This window comes from Equus przewalskii, chromosome 15, assembly GCF_037783145.1.
Source record: "Equus przewalskii isolate Varuska chromosome 15, EquPr2, whole genome shotgun sequence".
Lineage (NCBI taxonomy): Eukaryota > Metazoa > Chordata > Mammalia > Perissodactyla > Equidae > Equus > Equus przewalskii.
Window position 1 is genome coordinate 68,282,812 of NC_091845.1, and position 26,410 is coordinate 68,309,221.

The 26,410-nt window shown below is 38.6% G+C and overlaps 1 protein-coding gene across 1 annotated transcript in view; it reads left to right on the forward strand.

Annotated features, from left to right (window-relative positions):
* COL6A6 (collagen type VI alpha 6 chain) overlaps window positions 1–26,410 on the forward strand; it is a 142,476-nt gene that overhangs the window by 55,338 nt on the left and 60,728 nt on the right. The window contains exons 9-20 of the mRNA XM_070577739.1: window positions 3,471–3,814; window positions 3,899–3,977; window positions 8,007–8,161; window positions 10,325–10,417; window positions 11,666–11,719; window positions 13,470–13,541; window positions 13,627–13,653; window positions 13,986–14,030; window positions 14,120–14,173; window positions 15,238–15,300; window positions 19,715–19,780; window positions 21,099–21,152. Of these exons, the coding sequence (XP_070433840.1) occupies window positions 3,471–3,814; window positions 3,899–3,977; window positions 8,007–8,161; window positions 10,325–10,417; window positions 11,666–11,719; window positions 13,470–13,541; window positions 13,627–13,653; window positions 13,986–14,030; window positions 14,120–14,173; window positions 15,238–15,300; window positions 19,715–19,780; window positions 21,099–21,152 (1,106 nt within the window). The remainder of the gene's footprint in view (window positions 1–3,470; window positions 3,815–3,898; window positions 3,978–8,006; window positions 8,162–10,324; window positions 10,418–11,665; window positions 11,720–13,469; window positions 13,542–13,626; window positions 13,654–13,985; window positions 14,031–14,119; window positions 14,174–15,237; window positions 15,301–19,714; window positions 19,781–21,098; window positions 21,153–26,410) is intronic.

Here is a 26,410-nt window from a genome sequence, read left to right on the forward strand (position 1 = left end):
ATAGGGAAGTCCTGCCTTTTTTGGCATGGAGCTATGATTAGAGAGCAAAAGAATGAAGAGCACCTCTCATCTTATGCATCATCACGGATAGATGAATCAAAAAGGAGAAGAGGCAAAAGCACAGTCTGGTTAGGACGAAGTAAGAGAGACCCTCAGGATTTGATTTAAGGAATGTGAGAAATATAAGGGGAAAAAATGGATGGTCATTTTAAGCTTTTCTTGACAAGGATCTCTGTATGTTCCTGTCTCAACCAGGTTCTCTAGAAAATAGAGCTCAAAACAAAGTTTATGTGCTAATACTTTAGGGGGAGTACAATCCCAGGGAAGCAAGGGTGGGTGGAAGGGAAGCCATACAGGAAAGAAGGGAAAGTAAATATGAGACGGTATGTTACCGAGCTAGCTACAGCTCCTTGAGAAGACATAACCAGTACGTTGGTCAGGCAGAACCTTACCAAGGAAGCCATATAGAACCACTGTATAGACCAGTCCATCGGGGAAATACACAAGGGGATTAATCTTCTGATTCCTTCTCAACTACTGCCTCTCATTGGTCAGAGTTGGCCACGTGGAGAGTTAACTCTCCCACCCTATTGCATCGTGTTATTCAGCCCTTTAGGGGAAACCAGATACAGGACCCATAGTGCAATGTATCTGAGGCTGGAAGTAGTGGAAGGAGCTGGAACTCCCATGAGTTCAGTTGGGTTGGATGTGGGCACAAGAGTCATTGTGACCCCACTGCAGTGAGCATGATAGAGGCTATGTCAAAGCCTGGTCCACCCCACCACAGCGTTGGGAGACCAGACAACGGTGGCAGCTGAAGCTGTCCACTGGACAAATGTCTAGGTCCTGGGGGAGGGGGGCGGGGAGGGGGCGGGAGGATCCAAGTAAATCCAGGAGGTATATAAACTAGGTTTCTTATGGTATCTAACTATATTTTCTAGATCATTCTTTCTCTTTTTTCATCTAAGATACCCCTTCTTTCAAAGGCCCCAAACAATTTTCTGTTCTATCCCAGCTAATAACTGCCGACAGCCTGACATTCCTCTTTGAAGTATTTTCTCAAGAAATCTGTCTTCCAATCCTATTAATATACCCTACCTTCTTGCCTTCTTGACAGTATTTGTTGATACTAAGGATCTGCCATCATCAACTCCAGTTAAGGACTTTCTTTGTAAGTCAGATAATTAAAATCATCTTTTGGGCCTGGCAGGGAACCATGAGACTCTGTCTAGTCCAATCCACTCTGTTCTTTTGTATTTTTATCTTGAAATGTACAATCTCCTTATTTTTATAGACAAGAAATTAATGCCCAGAGAGGTTAAGAGGTTTGCCAGAAGTTATTTAGCAGCCACAGTGTCAGGACTGCTGCGTGACTAACACCAAACTCTATGCCTCCCCCTCCAGGCTTCCCGACTGCTGTTTGCGAGGACTGGGCAGAGGCTCAGAACACTAGTTTGACTTCTTTTTCTCACCCTCTATTGTTCATTATTTCTCTTTGGAAATCCAAGTTATTCATATTTTCTTGTTTAATCATTCATCATTTCTCTTTGGAAATCTGATTGTAGCTTTCTCCCCAGCTCAATTCCAAAGCTAGCCCTGCTTCTCGTTAACTTTGAAGGGCTCCTGATTGCAGGGCAGCTGTCTCTGTAGGGTTAGCAAGGCCATCACGTGAGAGCCGCTTGGTTAATATGGCCTCGTCTTTCTAATTGTACCTAGACACGTGGCTGTGAACTCCGGACTTGTTCCCCAAATTCCATTCCTTTGATCAGATTATTAGGGAATCATTTGTCAATTTGCAGTAGTTAAATAAACACAGGAAACTTATTTCCTAGAGTTTTTGCTTTCAGTAGTCTAGACAAAAAGGTAAAATACTCGATTTTTATAGGACACAGTTTCCAGGATCACTCAGTGTCATTTTAGCATTTCTGCCAGTGGTTGTTTTTTCACAAGAGATTGTTTTCCTTAAAGGCAGTAACGTATTTTGGTTACTGAATGGTTTTCTGTTTAGGGATTAAAAGAATATTCATCCAAGAATGAAACTTTCCATCTCAAGATAGAAATGAAAGGATGTAGGTTCAAGAAGAATTTTGGAAAGGACATATTCTGATGCTTCCTTCTGACTAATTTCTGTCTCTTCATTACATTTTCTTAATATCAGAGAAGAGATTTTCCAATAAAGTAAATATGGTAAAATAAGACCCACCTTTTCAGATTTTTTGATAACCTTGATTTACCTTGAATCTCCTGGTGAAAACTGATTATCAAATAAGTCTCTTTTTTTCTCTTACCCAACTCTTTTCTCATTAAAAATGAATCAAGATATTGGCCCTTATTTTGAGAATCAAAACTGACATTTTGCTCTCAAAGACTTGCAATGTCCAACTGATCAGTGTCTCTTGAGGTAGTGTAAGCGGCCACACAACAAATATGTGAAAAACTGCTTATCTAAACAAAGTAAATTAAAAATAAACTTTCCTCCCCCTTATTTTACCAAGCAAGCAATATGTATTGAATTTACTAGAAAAGGTCGAAGTTTTTAGCCAACCTAAAATTTCTTGAAAGAACAGTGTATATGTCACATGACTTTGTCCTTCTCTAATTATCTGCCATTTAGGAGGCTTAGCTTAAAATATCAAGCCCCTTCTAGTCTCTCCAATGCTTAAATGTCCCTGGAGTTAATAAGGATAAGAATGAAGCGCTTTAAATGCAAATAACTCTCAGTATTTCTTGAACCCCCAAATGGCAGTGGCTTTGGCTTCTGCGGGGCTGAGCTCTGAAGGCAGCGCCATCTTTGACAAGGTTGAATATGGGTAATTTGGTGCCCAGTTTCTTCACTTGTAGGACTTAAATTAAGTAAGATCTCAAAGGATCTCCTGAATTTTTTATTTTTTATTTTTCTTCTCACTTTTTCTTTTCTGAATGGATGTTAGAAGAGAAAAGAGGAATTAGAGATTCTTTCTACAAAGATAAATCATCAAAACCCTTCCTTTAGATAAGGCTTTTGTGATTTATTTTTTTCTAAATGACTTTCTCCATTCAAATGTTTTTATATTTCCCTTATAATTATTATAATTTAATGTTTGTTGAATGACTGAAACTGATTAAGTAGTATGATATGAATTTCCTATTTTAGACTATTAACATTTCCACAATATATTTTAGGGATGTTTAAATGATTCTACATGGCTTTTCCCATGGCCACAATAAAATCTGTCAGAACTTTAATTGTTATAAAATCATCTAAACTTTATACCAACTAAAAATAGAATAATACTATACGCTTATAATTTTATTGGTTATAAAAGAGTGGTTCTTAGCATCTTCCATTATTTGCTCATGCTCTTCCTTATTTCCCAACTTATAACTGAAATAGAAATAAGAATTTCAAGTCCCTTGATTCAGACTTAGAATCCAAGTCAAATAAAGGTATTTGTTAATCTAATAAAATATGCTTTTCCCTTGAATCCTAGATTGTTTTGTGGACGTTGTAGTGGGATTTGACATCGCAACTCAGAAGAGTGGGCAGACTTTTCTTGAAGGTCAGTCTTGGATGGAAACTTACCTTCAACACATCTTACGTGCCATCAGCTCCCTCAATGGGGTAAGCTGTGAGGTGGGCACAGAGACTCAGGTTAGTGTGGCTTTTCAAGTGACCAATGCTATGGAAAAATATTCCCCCAAGTTTGAGATCTATAGTGAAAACATACTGAACAGCTTGAAGGATATAACGGTTAAAGGACCATCTCTTCTCAACGCCAACCTCTTGAGTTCTCTATGGGACGCATTTCAGAATAAATCGGCCGCTCGAGGAAAGGTAACTTGGTTTTATTTTATTTGTTGGTCTATAGTTGCAATGACCTTCTTTTTACTCATTTTTCTTTTTTGAACACTTTCCTAGGTGGTTCTCTTGTTTTCAGATGGATTGGATGATGATATTGAAAAACTCGAACAAAAATCTGATGAACTTAGAAAAGAAGGTACTGAGCATGGGGGATGAGTAGGAAAAGAGTGTTTATTAATTTTATAATCTCAGAATTCAATTCTGGCTCTTTAAGTTTCCAGGCACTCAAATAACCCTGAATTCGCCAACCTCTCCACTTTGTATGCACTTGACAGAGCAAATGAGCTCTCAGAACATTTTGGCATCTACTTTTTTTCTCACGCCCTGTGTGTATGAAACAGTACTGAATACAATGTCCTATTCTTTCTATCATATTACTGTATTTCTTCTTTCTAAGCTTTCCCGGAGAATGTGCCTGTCTCCCCAGCCTGCGTTATCTAATCTTACTACTTCTTCAGTGTCAGCAGGAGCAAACTGTGTTATTTCTCCTTGACCAAGAAATAGGAGAGTTGGATTATTCTCTTCTAACACTCAGAATTTCCAGAGTTGCAAGCAAACTTGTTGGACAAGTTTACTCATGTTTTGGGACTCTCTAATCAGTTCCTTCCTTCAGACCACAGATGGACCAACCATGGTGTTGATGAGTTTTTAAAGCTCTGGCACCAGGCTTTTGGCTTCAGGAACTAACGCCCTGTCTGACTTATTGTCAGTTCTTACTAAAATATGAATCAGTGGAAGAAAAATGCAACCACATGTTCTGGTTTGACTAAGAATAGAAATACTTCCCTGTAAGTGAATGTTATTGGTGCCCCACCCGGACCCCCTTTTCCAGTCAGCTTCCCCCATGCTCCAGGTGCTGTGAGTGTTGACTGCTAATAACTCACAGGTTCCCGTCTCTCTGAGGAATTTCCCTTGGCCAATGGAATCTGCCTCACCTGGAAGGTTACTCCCTACCCCACCCCTGGGCAGCAGGTAGAGTACAAATAGTTGAATCTTTGCCTCAAAGTGGCACCAGTTCTGTGGTTTAATTTATGCTCCAGAGTTCCCCATGGGGTCAGGCTGAAGCTAACCTCCAACTGAAACACCGTCTTGCTCAGCTCCTGCCCCCGCCCTGTGCTGCTTCCCTCACTCCCTTTCTTCTGAGAGTGCTTCCTCAATAAATTGTGCTCATCCACATCGCTCTCGAAGACTCTGCTTCTAGGGAACCTGCCATAAATATCTGCCTCCTAGGTTACCTATCAGAGGCTGACTGGATTTTGGCTTTTCTGTTTGGTTCTCTCTCCTCAATCTTAAACAAATTACAAAGTTCACTGGATTTACAGCTGGAAAGCAAGGATTTTTATTTTGCCTTTTATTTACTAAAGCTGCTTTCTCTTTATTCTATGAAGTCTTGGCCTTTTTTAATGATCCATAGTGTAGAGATTAGTGCAGACTGAGAACAAGACCCTAGACTGTTTAGTTTGGGTGGGTAGGAGTTTTTTGATTTCAACTTTGCTTTTGTAGGGCAAAGATGTATCTCTTGCAGACAACATTAGAGTTTTCTCCAGGAAGTTTCTCTTGGAACACCCAGATTTCTAAGACCAGTCCTCTTTCTTCCACCTACCAAAGGAAAACTAGTAAATGAGTTTCAATTTCAGAAGCTTGATTTCGAATATCCTCAGAAATTCAAAATCTTTGAATGAAAGAGATAAAGGAATGATGACCATAATGTTCTTTGCAAAGTATCAAATGGCTCTCAATATGGACAAGGAGAACCTCTAGCTCTGGATTCCCATATTTAAACATATACGATTTCAGGTGTTGCTGGGCCGTGTGATCTGTTCACCTAGGAGAGCCTCCCCAACTTGAGGCCAGATGTCTATATATGTAAACTGTGCAATCACCACAGAACAACAAGAGACCGGGAGAAACGGATCCACAGTGGTCGACGTTGCCTTATAATTAATCCCTGTGCATTGGGGTTTGGATTGGTTTCTTAATTTTTTTAAATCTAATATTCTAGAGTCTACCCAGTGATTCTTTATTCTCCCAATTTTTGAAATCTTTTCTTCCTTAATTTTTAGGAATTTAAGACACTGTGTTTAAGATCATATGACTCATTTATTGGATAATTCTGAAAGGAACAGGACTGGAGGCCCCCATCCTGAGAAAAGCAGTTATAAATATAAATATAAAGCAGTTATAAATATAAATATAAATATAAATATAAATATAAATAAATAATAGTTGTATGCATATTTCTTTCAAATCAACAATCCCATGGTTCTCATAACTCTTACATTTTTACACTTCCTGGAACTTTTAAGAAAAATCAGATGTGAGATTTTTTTCCCTTAGAAATAAGCCTATACTAACAACCCATTAGCTTGCCTTCTCTTGATCATTAAACTCCAGTTGATGGGCTCCACATTCCTCATTGCCTATCCCAGCCCACTCCACCATCCATTTCCTCCCCCTCCTTCTAATTCTTAGAAGACTGACTAACTGTCCTGGTTTCCCTGAGACAAGCCAGAGGCTGTCAGCACTAAAACCAAGAAAGTCCAGGCAAACAAGGGTGAGCTGGTCACCCGATTCTTTGCTGTTTCTTCCTTTATTCCACTTCAGCCAACCATTCTGTTCTCCTCTCCTAGAACCCAAGCCTCCCCTATGTCCCTGGAACTTTATTCTCTTCATTGTCCTCTTCCTCTCATTCAAAATCATTCATTCAAAATCATATATAAACTTGTATAAGAAGGCATTCTTCATTCAGCCAAGTCCTTGAACATTTCTTTATCTGTTCTAGGTCGTTGGTTTCCAAGTCCCATCCAAAGAATTCTTCACTCATCCGTAATAAAATGAGAAAACATGCCAGTGCAGTCAGGTTTCATAAAGCCAGATTTATTCCATGTCCTTAGTAGAGTTTTGTTATTAAAATGTCCTTTGAGTGTAGGCTTTGGAATCGGGCTGTCTTGATGAAAACCTAAAAATGTCACTTGAGCCAGTCATTTAACCTCTCCAAGCCTCAGTTTGCTTGTCTGTAAAATAGAGCTACAATTGCACATTCCTATACGGTTGTATTTGTATCTTATGAATAAGATAACGCAAGCAAAACACTTAACCAACTTCCAGGCACATAGTACCTATTAATAAATGAGAGCACAGTTGTTGCTATGGTTACCTCTACCATAACGATTGCCAGATTTATTCCTACCATCGTTTAATGTTCTTGCTTTGCAAAATAAGTCAACCCTCTATTAGTCACTAAAAGTTTTCTTTGAAATATTGTGATCTATAAAAATCCCAAAGCCTATGAGCCACAGCTCTGGATGAATCTGTGTCATTTGTTTCCAATTGCCTGACAAGAGCTCTCTTTCTGTCTTTTGCCACCTATAAGTCCAACTGGGCTGTCAATTCTTTTTTTCTCCTGAGCAAAATTCGCCATGAGCTAGCATCTATTGCCAATCATCTTCTTTGTGCTTGAGGAAGATTCACCCTGAGCTAACATCTGTGCCAGTCTTCCTCTATTTTGTTTGTGGGTCGCTGCCACAACATGGCTGCAGATGAGTTGCGTAGGTCTCCACCCAGGAACCGAACCTGGGTCACCGAAGTGGAGCATGCCAAACTTAACCAGTAGGCCACAGGGCCGACCCCTGGATTGTCAATTCTTTGTGAGGTCATTTAGAGCTGTGCTTCTCAAACTTTAATGTGTGTGCAGATCACCTGGGGGTTTTATTAAAATACAGATTCTTATTCCATAGGTCTGGGATGGGAACTGAGATTCTGTATTTCTGATAAACTTCCAGGTGATGCCAGTGTTGCTGCTCCAAGGATCCCCCTTTGAGTGGCAAAACTTGCTTTCTTAATCTATGAATTCCTGTGTACTCTAGCATGCTCTGTGGACCTTCTTAAACTCACTGTCTCACTTCAGATCATCAGGGAACTGGAAGTTCTATTATAATTTCCCCAGTCTCCAATTTAATTAGTTTTGAAAAAGGTAATTCTTTTTGTTCTCTGATTATAGTCTTGTCAGTTGTTAGTTTTGCGTTGTTCGGTTGGGGGAAGTGGACAATAAAATGAGTGTTTCTCTTGCAACTGTTTTCTTAGAATGACAATTTAAATACAGATGCAAAAATATTAAAATAATCAAACCCATCTCACCTGGAGAATTTTAAACTGTGTTGGGTAGGCCTGAATGCCCTTGTAACTGTTGCTCTGGATGGAGCCCCTGACTCGGGTGACCTGGCTGATCTTCTCTACATTGAATTTGGGAAAGGATTTGAGTACAGGACCCAGCTCAGTATTGGAATGAGGGATCTTGGGAGCCGACTGTCAAAGCATCTGGTAAGTTATTGAGAAAAGGCTGTTGAGTTTAAATGTTCTATTTGTTTTGTATATAGGTGTAATACCTATGCTTATGAATTTGATCTAATCTGTTTGCGAGCAAAGAAAGCCTTTTCTGAATTTAGTGAACAGCATAAATAGGGGCGTGTTTTGAAAAAAATGTAATATAGTAGAGATATGTCAACACATATTTAATTTATATACTTGGCAAAAAAAGAAGAAGGAAGGAGAAATTAAAAAGCACCTATAATCCTGCCTGAATTGCAGTCGATGAACATTAAGTGCCAAAGAAAATCTGAGATCTAAGGGTAAATTGGCTGCTCCCTCAGCCAGCCAGTTTTCACATCCCTTGCGGATCCTACGTGTCACAGCTCACCACACTGAGTATGATTCTAGTGTTTAAGATATGTATTTTCCCTGCAACATGACCTGTAAATGAGAGCCAATTACGTTTAGAGTTCAATTAAAGAAACAGCAATCCATTCCAGTGTTGGAAGAAAAACCAGTGACGTGACAATGGACCTCATATGTCGTACTTTATGAGCAACCAAAAGATTTTTAAAGGTTGTCTTGACCAACTGAGATTCTCGCCTCATGATGTATTTTTAGAACCTAACACCTGTATGACACGCATCTCAATCATATTTCCTTCAGAAACATACCAGAATTCAAACTAGAGTGGTGAAGTGTTACCATGTTATGTGGCACTACTTTCACCGTAATAAATGGCTAATAATTGGTAATTTGCTTATAATTTATAAAAATCTATAATCAGCATATCAGGACACTTTCCAATAAAGTGCTAGCTCCTGCTATTTTCTACCTGTAGAATTTTTATATAAATAGATGTTTGAACACAGTTTGTTCAGTGTAGTAATTACGTAAAAATAATTACTTAAAGAATATGGAAGTTGTTGGAATTCCTTTCTCTGTGGGAAGACAGTATCTGTTTTACAAAGTATATTTTTCTCTATCTACTACTGTTTGAAATCTGTATTGGTAATTTGTGGAGGGAGGAAGTTAGTCTTCAGAACAAGCTTGTAAGTTTTTAGATATCATGTAAATGCAACAGTATATAAGAAAAATCTAATTTTAGAAATAGATCAATTTTAATGTTAATAATAAAAGATTTGATGCTGTAGGTTTTTGGTGATCCAAAGAAAATTAATATTATCTAAAATGAAATCACAGAATTCAATTTGTTTTTACTATTTGGTTTTCACACATTTCAAGTTTTATTGGTTTTTCTGAGATTTTCAGAAAAAAGGAGAATTTTCTAATGTCAGAAAAGAAACATTATATAATAAGAAACAACTAAAGAGGGGAAATTGCTAAATGGAGACTCGTTTTTCATTACACTGGAATTTTGATGGGAAACTTCTCAACATAAAGATTGATTCTACCGCACTAAGGCAAAGCATGGCATTTACTGCAAACAAAATTTTCCTAAAAACGAATTTTGCAGGTTAATTGTAAAAATACAGTGGCATATGTCAATTATTCAGGGGATGAGTAACTAGGTCCAGGATGAATTTCACTCACATTTTTTAATATGTAATATGGTTTTTTGGCCAGAGAATAAAGAAGAATATTCTCACCATGCTGCCACTCTCTACAGCAACTGCTTCTGAAATGTTGAACATGTAATTGGTGTTTTTGAAATCCTGTCACATGCAAAGTCTTCTGGAAGTGTTTACGACCAGACTTGGTTCCAAGTAGTGTGACATTGGGCGCTGTCTAAAATCTCTAGCACACAAAGATTTCACAAGACAGGAAAAGGAGAAAACAGCATGCGTGCATTTTACTGAACAAAATGTTGGGGGCAGAATTATATAGGGTAATCAAAAACACCGTGGTCAATTCGGGGACAGGGTGGGAACAGGAAATCACATTAATAAATTAGTATGCAATGAGTTTGATGGCTAAACTGATACCGTTTTGAGAACACAAAAACGTCTTTGAGTTAATTCCGAATTCCTCATATGTAGAGAATGCATTTCACAGAAGGAAAGATGGAAGCTAAAGAATGTCTCATGCATTCTCTCTAGAGCAGTCAGGCTTCTGAAACTGTGGTAGACATCTGAATCACACCATTGAGCTTGTGTGTGTGATTTGGGAAGCAATGCCACCAAATGCAACATATTTCCTACCCTCCCCTGCAAGGTCAATGTTGCTGAAAGGACGTGCTGCTGTTTATTCTGCAAGTGCATTGGAGGAGATGGCGCAATGGGAGATCCTGGACCACCAGGGAAAAAGGTGATTTTAGTTAAGATCTATGGCTCACTTTATTTGACTGTAGAGGTCTTTCAGGCATGGGTTTAGGTAGAAATAAGGAGTGATTTTAACTTCTAGGCAGAGCCTCTGAGGAACCATTTATTATGATTTTTATATGTCAAATTAGATAGTCATGGCTTTTCCTTGGCCTTCTAAGTTGGAGTCTTTTTAAAAAACTTTTTATACAAGTCTCAGGAGAAGTAACTGCTAAGATCCTTGGTTATCCAGGGTTCTAGCAGTGATGACAATGATGCAGAAAAATCAACTGCTCTCTCATGTTGTATAATGAAAACCTCCTGAGTACTAATAAGTCATTTCAATTCCCGTTTTTAATGACTGCAGAGTCGTTTAAATCAAGTAGGAAAAACTTTGTGTAGTCTGCTGAAAATTAAGCTACATCAGATCACCTTATCATAGCAAAAGATGTTAAGATGTTTCATTCAGCTTTAGCCAGACCAAAATGCTGCCGCAGATGTACACGTAAAAACAGACCAATTATAAAAATGGTAACCAAAAATAGATTCATATATTTCCTAACCAAAAGAAATTTATGTACCCTTATGTAAAAATATGATTTGGGGCTTTAGGAAGTGTTCAGATAATGTATAAACAGACTGTGGATATGTTTAATAATGATTTCAGTATTGCTTGTTTACATGTGTATCTGACTTTTGAATAATTTGTAGATAGCACTGTAACTTCCAAATCACCATTGCTGTGTCTCTGAAGAAAAGTTTTTGGACTAATTATTTCCTGAATGCTTCAACTTCATATAAAGAGAATGGTAGTTTTTTTTTTTTAACAGGGCTCAGAAAGAATAGAAAGAAATTTGTGTGGTCTCTTTTTCCATGTTCAGCCTAAATCCCAAAAAAGATTTTTTTAATGAAAAAAGGATAATTCTAGTTTGTCGGGACAAATGTAGCTGAGTTCATTTGAACATTTGTCTGGAAAAAAAAAAAAACCCTAGCTCTATATATAACCCCAGAGAGACTTATGGACAATATTATGACTCACACATGCACACACCCTTGAGTTCTCTGGATGCCTGGCTCCAAATTCTATTTATTTTTATGTGAATAAATGCAGCCTAGGTTGTGGAGGGAGGACTATTTTTTCCAAACTCTTACTGTTCTACATAAAGTAAAACTGTAAAGTTGAAGAATTTTGCTTGATTACCTCTGGTTTTCGGTGTGTGGCGTACTAATGTGTTCCTGCTTTCCTTATTTCCAGGGATCCCTCGGTTTAAAAGGCAGTGAAGGCTACCTGGGAGAGGAGGGCATTGCTGTAAGTCAAGGGTTTTTTTCAGTTCCGTTTATTCTTAAGAACACACCAACAATATGAAATCTTTTGTGTCAATTCAGAAGGAAGCAAGAAAAGTCAGATTCTAAGGATTTGTGTGCAAAATCTGGGGTCTTTCCTAATCCTCACTGGACTTTGCTTCTGGTAGTCATTAGTGGTTTATTGACCTACTGTCTCCTCTTTGACTATCCACCAACATTGCACAATGAACTCAATGCGGAAGTTATCTTCTTCACCAGGGGAGTCAAATCACTGCCATTTCCCCCTTGCTGGTCCATTTTGCACAGGTAAAACAACTCACTACATTGGTTATCAAGGACCTCACTCTTTCTTGCATCCATCCACCTGTCTGTCCAACCTTCTATCACTCCTGCCTTCCTTCTATGCATCCGTTCACGTAATAATTGTATATTAAGCATCTTACCATTTACACATTATTTATCAAAGACCTTACTCATAAATGCACTCATCCATTCATTTATTCATTTAACAAATGTATATTAAGGCTTCTTACTATGTGCCAGGAACAGTGCTAGGCCCTAGAAATAAAAAGAAAGAAAGAAAGAAAAGAAAAAACATGGTTCCTATCTCAAAGGCAAATCAGACAACAGCGATTCCAGTTGTTATATACAAGGATTATACTAGAGGTAAAATGAAGTGCAGTGTGACAGAGTGTGGCAAAAAAAATACCTAACAGCCTCAGGTAACAGCCTTGGTGGCAGTTGGGGCTTGGGAAAGGAAGGCCACCAACAAGGGATAATGCTTGGCCAGACATCTGAAGGACAAACAGAAATTTCTCCAGGCAAAGTTTGTAGAGAAAAACATTCTATTACAGAGAGAATAGTGTGTTTGAGGGTATGTAACTGAGTCATAGAATTGTGTATTTACAGAAAGGTACATGGTCAACATGGCTGGAACCCAGGACACAGTGAGAGGAGGTTAGATGGCAAGCAAGACCCAGATTATTAGAAGCCTTAAATACCCTGCAGAAGATTTGGATGGTGTCTTCCAGTCGATGGGCAGTCATTGAATAGTGTTAGCACAGGAGTAAAACTGATGGGGGTATGGGTTTAGAAAGCATGGTCAGGCAATATTATGGATGGTGATAAGGCAGAAGTTACAGGTAGAAGTCTGGCAATGGTAGGTGCAAGACAAAGAAGTCCTAATCTTAGTTTGGGGCAATATGAATGGATATGTTAAGGAGGTTCAGTGACATAACTTGGAACCACTTGGGGAGAGAGAAGCTAAGGATGACATCTTTGTTTCCAGTTCACAAGACTGCACATACTGGTGAGGTTACCAAGACAAGGACTGCAGGGGCAGTATTTGGTTTAAGAAAGAAAGAGAGAGGGAAGATGCATTTTGGTCTAGAAATCATGCCTCCTGCTTAGATCATACCTGGAGCATCCTTCTCTGATGTCTTATCAATTCTTAGTTTTCTGTTCCTGGAATATCTCCTAAAATCTTGAGAATGCATTTTAGCTGCCAGTTGTTGGTCTGTCTATTTTATTTAGATGCTACCCCACCCAGGGCAGTATCCCAGTGGGATCCAAAGCAAAGGGCTGTCATCAGAGTAGCTCTGATTTACTTCTGTTCTTAGTTTTATAGCACGCATTCTGGACTGTAAACCACAAGCGGTCACACATATTTTTTCCAATATAAAACTTGTCAAATTTCCAAAACAGATTCCAGATTATGATAGAAAAAGCTGATCTGGGTATGTACTCTTTCCCAGGGAGAAAGAGGAGCCACTGGGCCAGTGGGAGAACAGGGTACGAAGGGATGTTATGGCGCCAAAGGTCCTAAGGTAAGGTCGCGTAAGACATTGTAAAGTCTTCCTAACATCTATTCCACGTTCCCACACTAACCACTCCTATCGTTTTTATTTCCAGGGAAACAGGGGACTAAATGGACAGGAGGTATGGTACAAAACATATCCATTTATCTGCCCATCATTATCTGGAAATATTTTTATTTTTGAGATTATTGACCAGTAGATCGTCCAAATGAAGTTTCTGTTGACCTTCTTTTTTTATTGTCAACCATTTCATTTTGTTTATTTCTATCTTTTATTGCAGGCAACATATACTATCTGTTGACAGTTCCTATTACTCAGCAATCCTTGTTTTACCCAGGGCCAGCCTAACAAGGAGGCTGCATATGGAACACAAAATTAGACTTTTTGTTTGGTATCTGACTTCTTTCCACATAAATGTAATGCACTCTATTCTGATCACATCTGTCTTTTCAGGGAGACATTGGGGAAAGTGGAATTGATGGATTAAATGGAGAACAGGTAGAACCTTCTCTTTGTACCATAAAGACCCTTATGAGCTATTGCTCATTAGGAAAATGGGAATTTGAGTTTATTCTTCTGTTTCTTAGGGTGACAATGGTCTTGCTGGAGGAAAAGGAGAAAAAGGTGATGAAGGCTCTCAGGTAGGGATTCAATAAAGAGACGACATGAAAACTGCACTGGGAATTAAAGGTGTGACTAACAAAGTAGAACAGCTACCCTCTGTGTGTCAGTCAGCTAGTGCCACAAAATTGCTTTGTGACAAACAATCACATTTAATGATAAACCTCTACTGTGTTTGAGAGGTGCAATTGATCTAAGATGAGCATGGCTGACCTCAGCTCATGTGTCTGTTGTTGCCTGGGGCTTTGTTCCACATGTCTCTTATCCTCCTCCTGAGACCAGAGAACTGCCTAGCCACGTTGGCTGTGACCTTTTCGTGGCTATGGCAGAAGTACAAGGGAGCAAGTAGAAACACATACAGTCTCTCAAGGCCTCAGCTTGGAACTCTTACAGCAACACTTCCATCTCTTTCCGTTGGCCATATCAAGTCATGACCAAACTCAGCAGTAGGGAATCTCGCCCACTACAGTTGGAAGGCACTGCAGAGTTCCATGGCAAAGGGTGTAGATACAGAGAGGAGTGAAGAATTGGGGCCATTAATGAAACGCAGCTACCACACGAAGAGCAGCAGCAAGGTATTCACAAGAACGGTGCAGGGCAGCACATTAAAGGTGTGTGCCACTCATTCCCGCCTAGAACAGATACCAACAGCAACCAGACTTCCATCATCTACTTTATTGGTCTTTAGAATGTGAACAGTTGAGTCAGAACAGTTGAGCTAGAAACCCACTTTCTAGCGGAGGCAGTCACCTTGGAGGGAATGAATAATGTCTCTGAATCTCAGCTGCCTCATTAAAAGAAAGATAATAAACAATACCTGGTTCACAAAGTAGTTGTAAAAACTAAAGAAGACGACAAATGTGTCTGGAACACAGAGTTCACCACTGTGACAAATAATTGAGGTTGCTCTTAAATTATTCATGTGATACCTGAAACCATTCTTTGGTTGTTCCTTTTTCTAGTTTAAAAATAACTTTAGTAGAAAAATATTTAATTATTCAAATCAGGGAGAAGATAAACTCGTTTTTATTAATGTTATTAAAAATTCTTGTCTTGTCCTTCTTCTGATTTATATTAACTATAGGGAAGCCCAGGAAGGAGGGGGATTTCTGGTGACCGTGGAGCAAAGGGCTGGCGGGGAGACCCTGTAAGTACCAGGGCTGTGCGGGCAGTGAACTCCATCAGGGCTTGGTTCCCATCAGCACTTCTGATAGGGAGAGAGACCCCCACTTAAAGGTACCATGGTAGCGATCCTGAGTTTAAATCATCACAGGCACAATTGTTGTCGAATTTTAAAAGCAGGTCCCTTGTGCTAGATCCTATTCATATTCAGGGTGAGTATGGGCAGTGAGAAGCCTTGCACATCATTTGTGCTTTTTCTTTTCTTTTTCTGGGGAGTAAGATTGGCCCTGAGCTAACATCTGTTGCCAATCTTCCTCTTTTTGCTTGAGGACAATTGGCCCTGAGCTAACATCTTTGCCAATCTTCCGCCACTTTGAATGTGGGATGCCACCATAGCGTGGCTTGATGAGCAGTGTGTGGGTCCATGCCCGGGATCTGGGATCCGAACCCACAAACCAGGCTGCTGACGTGGAGTGCACAAACTTAACCACTACGCCACTGGGCCAGCATGTATTTTTTGAGAACACATATTCAGAATTGTCCTTGTGCTTCAGAGCTCTGAAGGAATCCAGTCCACTTTACTATCTTCCTCTGAGTACCTCAACATATGGACAGAATGGAAGTAACAAAGCCATCTCTTTTTTTGTATGCTCCAAGCGTCTTTCTCAATTGAGAACATTAGCTGCATCTCCTTGAATCCGAGTCAACTAAGATTATGTTAGGCAAAACTTATGACACAAAGGCGCCTGCTCTCACAGGGACACAATCCAGTTGAGTAGATATGACCCACACCTATGTAGGGCATGTGCCAAATCTGATGGAACAGCAGGACTACAGGACTTCCATCACCATGCTCACATGTCAGTCGGTTTCCAAAACTTTGATGAATTATGATTTAGGTTTGTTTTAAAATGCTTATTAAAACTTTTTAAATTGAGATATAATTGACATATAACATTGTGTAAGTTGAAGGTGTACAAGGTGTTGATTTGATACATTTATGTGTTGCAATGTGATTACCACCATCCCGTTAGCTAACTCCTCTATCACATCACATAATTATCATTTCTTTTTTGTGATGAGAACATTTAAGATCTAGTCTCTTAGCAACTTTGAAGTATTCGATGCAGTACCGTTGTCTGTAATCACTATGCAGTCTGTGCATTCGATCTCCAGAACTTACTGTTGAACTGTAACATGTATCAGAAAAGTACACAAATTACAAATGCACAGATTGATGAATGTAAATACACCTGTGCACTCAGCACCTGGTAAAGGAATAGAACATTGGCCAGTAATAGGGCATCCCAGGAACCCCCTCATGTCCACTCCAGTCACTCCCAACCGTCCCCAAGGTAATCACTATCCTAGGACCATAAATTAGTTTTACCTGTTCTTGAACTTTAAATAAGTGGAATCATATAGGACACACTCCTCTGTTTCTGGCTTCTTTTGCTCAAGTTTATGCTTATTGAGATTCACCCATTGTCATGGATAACAATAGTTCATTCAATCTCATTGCCGTGTAGTATTCCATTGTGTGAACATAACGTCATTTATTTATCCATTCTCCTGTTGATATTTGGGTTGTCCCTGGTTTTTGCTGTTATAAATAATACTGCTCTGAACATTCTTGTACATGTCTTCTGTGAACTTCTGTACACATTTCTATTGGATCTATATTTTAGGATGTCTGGATAATAACTTGTAACTTCTACCTTCAGCTCAAGTATTTACAGCCAAAAAGTTTTTTTAAAGTTTGTACTAATTTACACCCCCACCAGAATACCAGAGCACTGTAGCACACACCCATAAGAATGGCTAAAACTCATAAAAACTGATAATACCAAGGGCTAAGGAGGTGGGGCAACGGGGACTGTCACAGGACTTCGTCTTTAATAACTCCCCCTCCAGTACGCAACGGGTTGATCAGAGAAAGAATTTGGTGCAATGTATATTGACAAATGTAAATGTTAGGTATGCACTGAAGGTAATTCTATTTAAAAAGCAGAAGAATTTGCACTTGAAGTAAACATTGTTTACTAAGTGACATCTTCTGATTAATAGTCTGATGACCTGAGAGTTTTCAAACAACTTCAAAGGATCTAATTAGAAACAAAAAACTATCCACAAATAAGGATAACTAAGAAATAGTGGGTCAAATCAAAGACATTTCAGTCATCTGTATATGATGACCAAAAATCCACTTGGGATATTGCTATAAAATTGCCATTCACTTCAATCAGAATTCCTCCCTAATTTTCAGCGAAATTGTATGATTATGTAATGCCTTTAAAAGAATCTGAATAATGTAAAAGGATTTTTATTTTAAAAGATTTGTTCTATGACTTCAAGACAGCTGAAAATTCAACCCACCAGATCTTCTCTGTGACGTGCTGTTTGTCACTGTACTAAGTTTAGATGGTTTTTCAATGCATAGCAGTACTTCCCAGCCACTTGGGAATATACATCTCAAATCAAAGACAACTCTCTGTGCTTTTTTTTTGAGGAAGATTGGCCCTGAGCTAACATCCGTGCCCATCTTCCCCTACTTTATATGTGGGATGCCTCTATAAGAGATGCACAGGTCTGTGCCAGGGATCGGAACCGGTGAACCCTAGGCCACCAAAATGGAGCGTGCGAATTTAACTGCTCCACCACTGGGCCAGCCCCTCTCTGTACTTTTTACAAGTGGTTTTTGTGGTTCACTATTTCAGGAAAAATTTGGGAGAGCAAGATTGATACAATACGTAGAACACACATATGATCAGACTTTTCATAGGAATGCATGCAAATGGCACAAATTCCTGAAAATTTATGCTTATTCAGACAGAATTTCTGATCACATGAAAGCTAGTTTGACTCTTTAGAACTTCCCATTTTGACCTAACTATATTTTTTAAATCTCATGCAGTGTTGGGGAAAAACTGAGCTAGATCATTTGTCTGAGCAAGAGAGTTTAGTAAGGCTCATCATTATTAGGAGCTCATGTTTAATCATAAATTTGTGTTAGATGATACTCTTTTGTCCGGTTGCATAGAAATTGAAAGACAGGATGAGATCAAATTCAGACTGACTAAACCACTCCATGTGCAAACTGGGATGTTCTATTCTGTAGAATATGCTAGTATGTGATTTTTTAATGTCACGTCTTCAATTGAATAGTTCAGAGTTGGACTACAATAAGAAGTTTATACATTGAGTGGAATAAAATTTTGGACTTTACATTACATTCCTTTTCCTTTCTCACCAAAACACAATTCTCTAATACTGTAATTTAGGTATACCCTGGTTGGAGAACTTAGACAAATATTTGAATTTGAGAGTAAAAGAGAAAATGGAGAAAATAATCCTTGGCTTTGGTATGCTAGGGAAAGAAATAATTTTTTGTGTAAGTTTTAGTAATACCAGTTGTAAAGTCAATTCTAAGCCCATCTTTTTCACTCTGTTAGCCTCTAAGCTCTGTAAGTGTGGAAACTACTTGTTTTAAAAGCTGACTAAGTATCTGGAACAATGACACATCCCTGTTGGTGATCTCAAATTACTTATTGATTCATGAAGGTAATCTGGGCTGCTATCAGCCAAACAGCCCGGCAGCTGGCACTCAGAAGGACTGGATAATTGTTGTCCCCTCTCAATTTATTGGAGCATTGACTGAATTGACTGGCTCAATTGATCGTTCCAGCAACATGGTGACACTGCTCTGTTTGTGGTCCTAACTAACCAAGACAGAAAGCTTTCAGTTTGGCCTGCTAAGGATAATATGTATCCCACAGGTGTGCCTGTTTTCAATGAGTTCCTGCTGGAACGTTTGTATGAAAATTGGGAAAAACTCAAGATTCCAGGATTTTCAGTAAACATGAAAATTAGGGGTGAGCATTTAGGGATAGAAGGCAGCCGGGCATCCAGGAGGAGAAAGAAGCAGTGAGTGGCACGCACGGTTCTCAGCACTGCTTGGTGTACTTGTCTTCTTGTGGTGGAACCCATTACAAACATTTGCCTTCTCCCAAAGATAGGGGTTATTAAAATCTACCAACCCTCAAGTATAAACTTGCCAAGGCCCCAAAAAGGAAGAGTACAAGTTAAGAGAAAGGATGGCAGTAGCAAGAAGGGGTACCTCCAGACCCAGGATAAGAGCTGTCACAAACACAAGTCATGCCACCCTGGCGTCCCTCAGCTATGCCTTCTGAGGTGAGCTCTCACTTCCCCCCACACACACTCACCTCAGGTCTCCACTCTCATCTGATCATGGAAAGCACAGGAGGAAAAGAAAACACTTATAAGCCATTTATAATTTTAACCTACTTCTCCTTTCAAATGGGCTGGGCTTCTCTTGTCAACTTTTTTGGGAGTGACTAAATGTGTTATACACAAGTTACATTTTTAGGGAGAAATTGTTCAAAACCTATTAATTTTTCTCTTTTTCTTCTATTTTTTAGGGGTTTCCTGGAGTTGACAATAGTGTAGAAGGACCCAAGGGCTTGAAAGGAGAACGTGGAAGACAAGTAATTATGTGGGCGTTTGAAAGTAAACTTGTAATGATGTCACAACTGTGAGGCTCAAGTTCTTGGTGACAGAATATAAAATGCATATAAAGAATTTGGAATCAGAGTATATATGCTTGATACAGAAAAGCTATTTCTTAGGAGCAAAAAGATCTTTTACTCCTCCTTATCTGCTACGCTGGGATTCGAGAAACATTCTCTTCTTCTTCTGAATTTGGGGTGACTCTTCACCAAGCCATACCCTTGAGGTCTTCAGCTGTGAATGTGGACATCTAAAGTCTAACTTAAAATGTAGGGTCAGCCGATAGAGAGAACTAGCAGAAGACTTGTTGGCCTTCCCGGGAGCCGGGAGACACATACCCTAAAAAGATGCTGTATTATTCATAGTACACGATAAAAAGAACAAGCTTTGACAGATCCGTACAGCCCCCACTCTCAAGGCAAGTCTCTTGGGATTAATCTCATGAAATCTCACAAGTCACAATTTGATCATCTTAACTTCTTTTTCAGAATTTTTAAAAATCTTGATCTGGAAAATGTGTGTCTCTGTATCTTCTTGATGAGGAAGTTCCCTTGGTTGACTCCACCATGGGGAGAGGTCTGCTATGGGGGGAAGAACTTTACTTTGGGGACAAGCCTAAGGTCCTGTTTCATGCTCTGCCGCTTACCAGCTCTGCGGCCTCAGGCCACTTTGGATAAACCTTCATTTTTCTCATCTGCAAAATAGGACGAATAGCCTACTGTAGAAGGTCATGATGGGAATTTAATGACTGACCCTGCCGCATCGTACACCTTCAGTAGATGTTACCTTTCGCTTTTATTAAGTGGTAAATGTGTGTCCCATTATAGACTCATAATTATTCCCTCCTTTTCTATCTTGGGAAGACTTGTGAGTATTGTGAGATTTTATTCACATTAGGGTGTTAATCTACACAAGTTAGCCAAACAGAACATGTCCCAAGGTGGAAATCAAACCAGTAGTAGCCATAGCTGACACATGGCATGCTTCAGTGATCCACTCTGTGGCAACACAGTGGGGATAGTTTGATTTAAGTACGCTAACTTGTGCCCTAAACACAAGTTAGATAGTGGTGAATAGATGAAGCCATGTCATTAGCATTTTGTCCCATAGTTCTTCATTACCCACATAGAGGTGTGATTTCTGACCAGCGGAAGTAATGCTGCATCCCAAAGGGAGGATAACTCTCTAGTTGGCATGTTCCCATCCCCCTTCCATGGAGCACAGCAAGCTGATGTTGAAGAGGAAATGTGTCAACACTGTGTGATTCTTGTCATACATCTGTCTGTTCTTTGACAGGGTAGAAGAGGCTCACCAGGTCCCCCTGGGACACCAGGCTCCAGAAGAAAGACAGTAAGAGCCCTTCTGGACAAGGAGACCCACTGTTCCAGTGGCCTATCTTGTGATGAAAATGGCTGATTGTGGGGACTGGGCAGGATGGTTTCACTGGGGCTCACTCTCTTGGGCAAACTGACTTGGGGCGCCTCTGAGAACAGAGCTGGCAAAGGATTTGGGAAAGCCCCTGAAGCTGAGGAAGAAAGGTGCTGGCTGCAGGGGAAATTACCAATCAGGAGAGAGAGCCGGGCAAACAGAACAAAAAAGCAGCCAGTTGGAGGAAGAGTGGTCAAAGTTTGGCCTACTCACTAACTGAGCTTGCCAGCAATGTCGTTTTAATCCAAAACTCCATTCCTCTGCCAAATTATATGACTACTCAGAGAAGTCAGTCCTGGTGTAAGTCCTCTGTTCTTACTTCCATTTTCTCTGCCTTAGCAAAGAAGAGGAGTGTGTTCCAAGATACAAAAATATTTTCTTGATGAAGTATAATAGCTGGCTCTATGAACTTCTCAGAAAATGTAATACATAACAAATGCAATATATTAAACTAGTTTTTATTTGTGCTCAATTTCAAAGCACTATATATATATTCTTATTGAGATAGAATTAACATATAACGTTATATTAGTTTCATGTGTACAAGACAATGATTTGATGCGTGTATATATTGTGAAATGATCACCTAAGTGATAAGTCTAGTTAATATCTATCACCACATGTAGGTACAAATTTTTCTTCTTGTGATGAAAACTTTTCAGATCTACTCGCTTAGCAACTTTCAAGTATACAATACAGTATTATTAATTATAATCGCCATGCTGTACATTACCTTTATGACATTTATTTTATAACTGAAAGTTTGTACCTTTGACCCCCTTCACCCATTTCACTGTCCCCTACCCCCTACCCCTGGCAATCACTAATCTGTTCTCTGTACCTGTGAGTTCTTTTTTTATTTAAGATTCCACATAAAAATGAGATCATATAGTATTTGTCTTTCTCTGACATTTCACTTAGCATAATACCCTCAAGTTCCATCCATGTTGTCACAAATGGCAAGATTTCCTTCTTTTGCATAGCTAAATAATATTCCGTTGTATACATATACTAGTTTTCTTTATCCATTCATCCATTGATAAACCCTTAAGTTGTTTCCATGTCTTGGCTATTGTAAATAATGCTGCAGTGAACATGGGAGAGGTACATATCTTTTCAAGTTAATGTTTTTGTTTCTTTTGGTTAAATACCCAGAAATGGAGTTGCTGGATCATATGGTATTTCTATGTTTAATTTTTTGAGTAACCTCCATATTGGTGAAAACATTTTTGCATATAAACTTATATATCTAAGAGAGAAATTAGGTCACTTGCTTATGGAACATTTTGGGGTCTTTTTTGTTTATTTGTTTTTTTGCTATTTTTTCAATGAGTACTTTTTTAAAAGATTCTGTGCTTGACTTCTTGGAAGAGCACAGAGATTATAAAAGAAAATCTTTATCCAATAAGAAGAGTCACTTTAATAAAATATACTCAAACGCCTACATTATGTTCTAACTTAGACCTGTCTCTTCTCACTTGTGCAACATTTTCTTTCCACTCCTTATTTAGTTATCCAACCTTCCACAACTTCCTTCACCTCCCTCCAAAAAATATATAATGTTTTAAAATTGAGCACAAATAAAAACTAGTTTAATATATTAAATTTATTTTTCACTGTGTTTTCTGAGCAGAAGTTCATAAAACCAGCTATGATACTCCATCAGGAAAACATTTTTGTACCTTGGAACACACTCCTCTTCTTACAAAGTAGAGAAAATGGGAATAAGAACAGAGATTACTTTTTCAATGTGCTGAATTTGCTGGAAGAATGCTTTACTACTGCTGTTTTAATGCATCTAAAGATAAATACATTTGCTACTCATTTTACTTTCTCAAAGGGTGTAGCCGGCTTACATAGCCCAGGAAAATATTTAGAACTTAAAGACTATCATCCAAGAAATCCTGGTATGGGAGAGGTACTTTTATTATTTTATAGAGGTTGCACTCTCTCTAGATGCTAATGCAGTATCACCATGTATTATTTAAACTGCACGACTCCTGAGAAATATGGCCCCATCTTGGGTTATAGATTCAGCAGTGTCATTCAGGAGTAAAAGTTAGATTTCTAGCTAACGATGGCAAAGTCAAGATATTTTTTAATATATTATTCCCCTTTTGTGCAACTTAGCAAAAATGAGAGCAATTAAAAATAGATTAACAAAGAATGATCACAACTTCAAGCCACACATGATGACAAATAGTGGCCAACTATTTTAAGATCTTGTACCTTGGATCCTAATAAGAGAGGCTTTCGAGAACTGACACACACCACCTCAGACCTCAAGCTTGCATCAGATTTCTCTAAAAGTAGCTGCCACAGGCCTGAAAAAGCTCGTGAAGAAAATTCAGGAGCACTGTAGACTTTGAGAATATCAAGGAAAACACTGATAGAAACACAGTTTATAGAGGAGGCAGAAATAATGAGAAACTAGAGATATTCCCTTTTTAATATCTACAACTTAGCAGTCTAGGCCATGGAGGCTGCAAAGACAGGAGAAGAAACAATAACTATCACAACACAGAGAAACTATGACTGAAAGGGCTTTGTGTGAGTTCCATGAATCTCTTAAATGCCAAAATATGAAAGGAGAGGTAGCCATAAGGTAAAAGAAATAATTCATGATGAGAAACTGTTTGAGACAGCATGTCTACATGAAAACTACTGACTCAAGTCCAGCTACACCCCATACAGTTATTCAGCAAATAGGGGCCCTATTCAAAAGTGATTAATAGTCAGTAATAATCTTCATTATTAATTAATCAGGTGATTGCTAATCAGGAACTACGCATAGAAATTGCAAGAGAAGAGGAAAAAAATTATGTGAGCAAAGGGCAGGTAAACCCTCACTAGAAGAGGAACTATTCAAGGAAAAAGTAGAGCAGTTCTGGCAAATAGTTCTCCAAAGTCTCAAAAAAATTGAGACAACATGAATTGCCCTAAAAAAAAGAGTTTAAAGAACTGTCAAGACAATAGAAAGTGAAGAAAGCAAGCTGGTAGTGTTTGGGGAGTAATGGAAAAGGAAAAAATGTAGAAAATAAGATATATTAGAAGTGAAAAAAAATTAGAATAAATATGACTAAAAGTAGTCAGGCATAAATAATCAAGAAGCCACAAAAGCAATGATAGAAATGGAATATTTACAATGGAGAGCCAGCAAATGTACGATTTGCATTACTAAATTAAACAAACCAAATGTAATGTAAAAAGATTCAGAAATGTATTAAAAGATAACTTCTTGAAACAAAGCCTCAAATATGCAGGTAGAAAAGGCATACTCTGACTCAGAAAAAAATTGATATAAAAATATCAACCCTGAGCCACATCCTGGTGAAATTACCAAACTTATTTTGTAAAGAAAGAATCACGAGAATTTCCAAACAGAAAAGATAGAAAACTCTGTCTTTAGCCTTTAGCCTGAATGTTGTAATTCCGGGCCAAAAGCGAACAGTAGAATGGCTACAGAGTTCTGAGGGAAATAGAGTGGCCCAAGATTTTTATACCCACCCAAGGTGTCCTTTAAAGCGTATGAGTAACAATATGAGCAAGCCTTCAAAAACTCAGGCAATGTAGCTCCCATGATCCTTTATTTAAAATTTTATGATAATAATTTGAATCCCTTTAAGTATAGAGATAAGACTAAATCACAGAAATTGTGATTACAGAACAAAATGTAAATGCTATACATTTGACAATCCAAAAATCACATGAAAATAGGAAAGCAGGAAAAGTACCAATATACTATGTCCTCATCTTTCATTGTAGAGAGTCAATATCTAACAGTCATCTTAAGCTAAAATATGTATTACAAACACGCCCTAAACTCCTAATTTTTTTTTCATAATCATTATCTCCTCTTTTAGGAGTGTATATTTCTTATTGCTAAGAAATATTACTATCTGACACTTCCAATTCTTTCAGTTTTAATTTTTCTTCTATTAAATTCAAGTAAAATTAAATGTAATACTTTAATTTTAAAATATCATGAATAGCACGATCCCTTTTTAATCAAAATGGCCACTATTTAGAACTCTACCTGTAACCATGCATGAAAAAATGTCAGGAATCATGATTATCAAATGTTAATGCTAGTTATCTCTAGATGAAGGATTTGGGATGACTTTTAAGTTTTTATTTTGTGTATTTTCTGCATTTTAATGTTTAAAAATCAACATGTACCATTTTTATAATAACAGTAAAGTCACAATCCTTATAGAAAAAAGAAAAATCTATACCACTGACTGAAACACTCTAAAATGTAGGTAGATAATGAGCATGAGGATTCCTCAGTGCAACAAGATTCTGCTGAACTGATTAAGTGATGAAGGATGGCCAGTGGTAGGGTGTGGCATGCAGGGAAATCAAATCTGACCTTCATTCATTTGGCAAATATTTACCGAACACCTACAATGTACCTGCAACTCTACTAACTGCTAGAGCTACAAACTCAAATAAGACATAATCTTCGCTCTCAGGGAACTTAGAATCAGGTTGTAGAGCATAGTGTCTGACTTACTATTGACATTCGGGCCAAATAATTCTTTGTTGTGGGAGGCTGTCTTGTGCATTGTAGGATGTTTAGTATCATCCGTCACCTTGACCCACTAGGTGCTGGTAGCACCCCTGATTGGGGACAATGAAAAATGTCTCCAGACATTGCCAAATGTTCTGAGGGAAGGATGGGTGCTAAATTCCCCTCCTGCAGTTGAAAACTACTGTTGTAGAAGGGACAGACCTGTAGGGATAACAAGCTGTTACGGGTGCTCTGCCGGGAGTCTATAATGGATTGGCCATTGGGGCTTGGAGGGAATGGGGGTTGGCTCTTTCTGAGCCAAATTTTATTGAGAATTGGAATCTATTCTTGTGCCATGGATGAGGAGAAGCAAGTGTAGCCTCAAACTAAAGCATGGCCTCCAGTCCTATTTGGTCCAGAGGGCTGTTAGTTATGCTGTGCCCTTTTCATCTCTCTTGGCAGCTTTAGGGGCAGCTTGAAGTGCTGTAGGACAGTCATTCATCATTGTGAATGAGTTTGCCATTGAGAGTCAATATTAATATGATTTTTATTATTGAAAGTGTCCCACTTTTTCCCTGGGGATTCTGTGTCCCAAATCAGTCCATACCTATCCAGGGAAATAGGCCTTGGTAAACCACCAGAATGCCAGGCTGTGGAGGACCAAGGG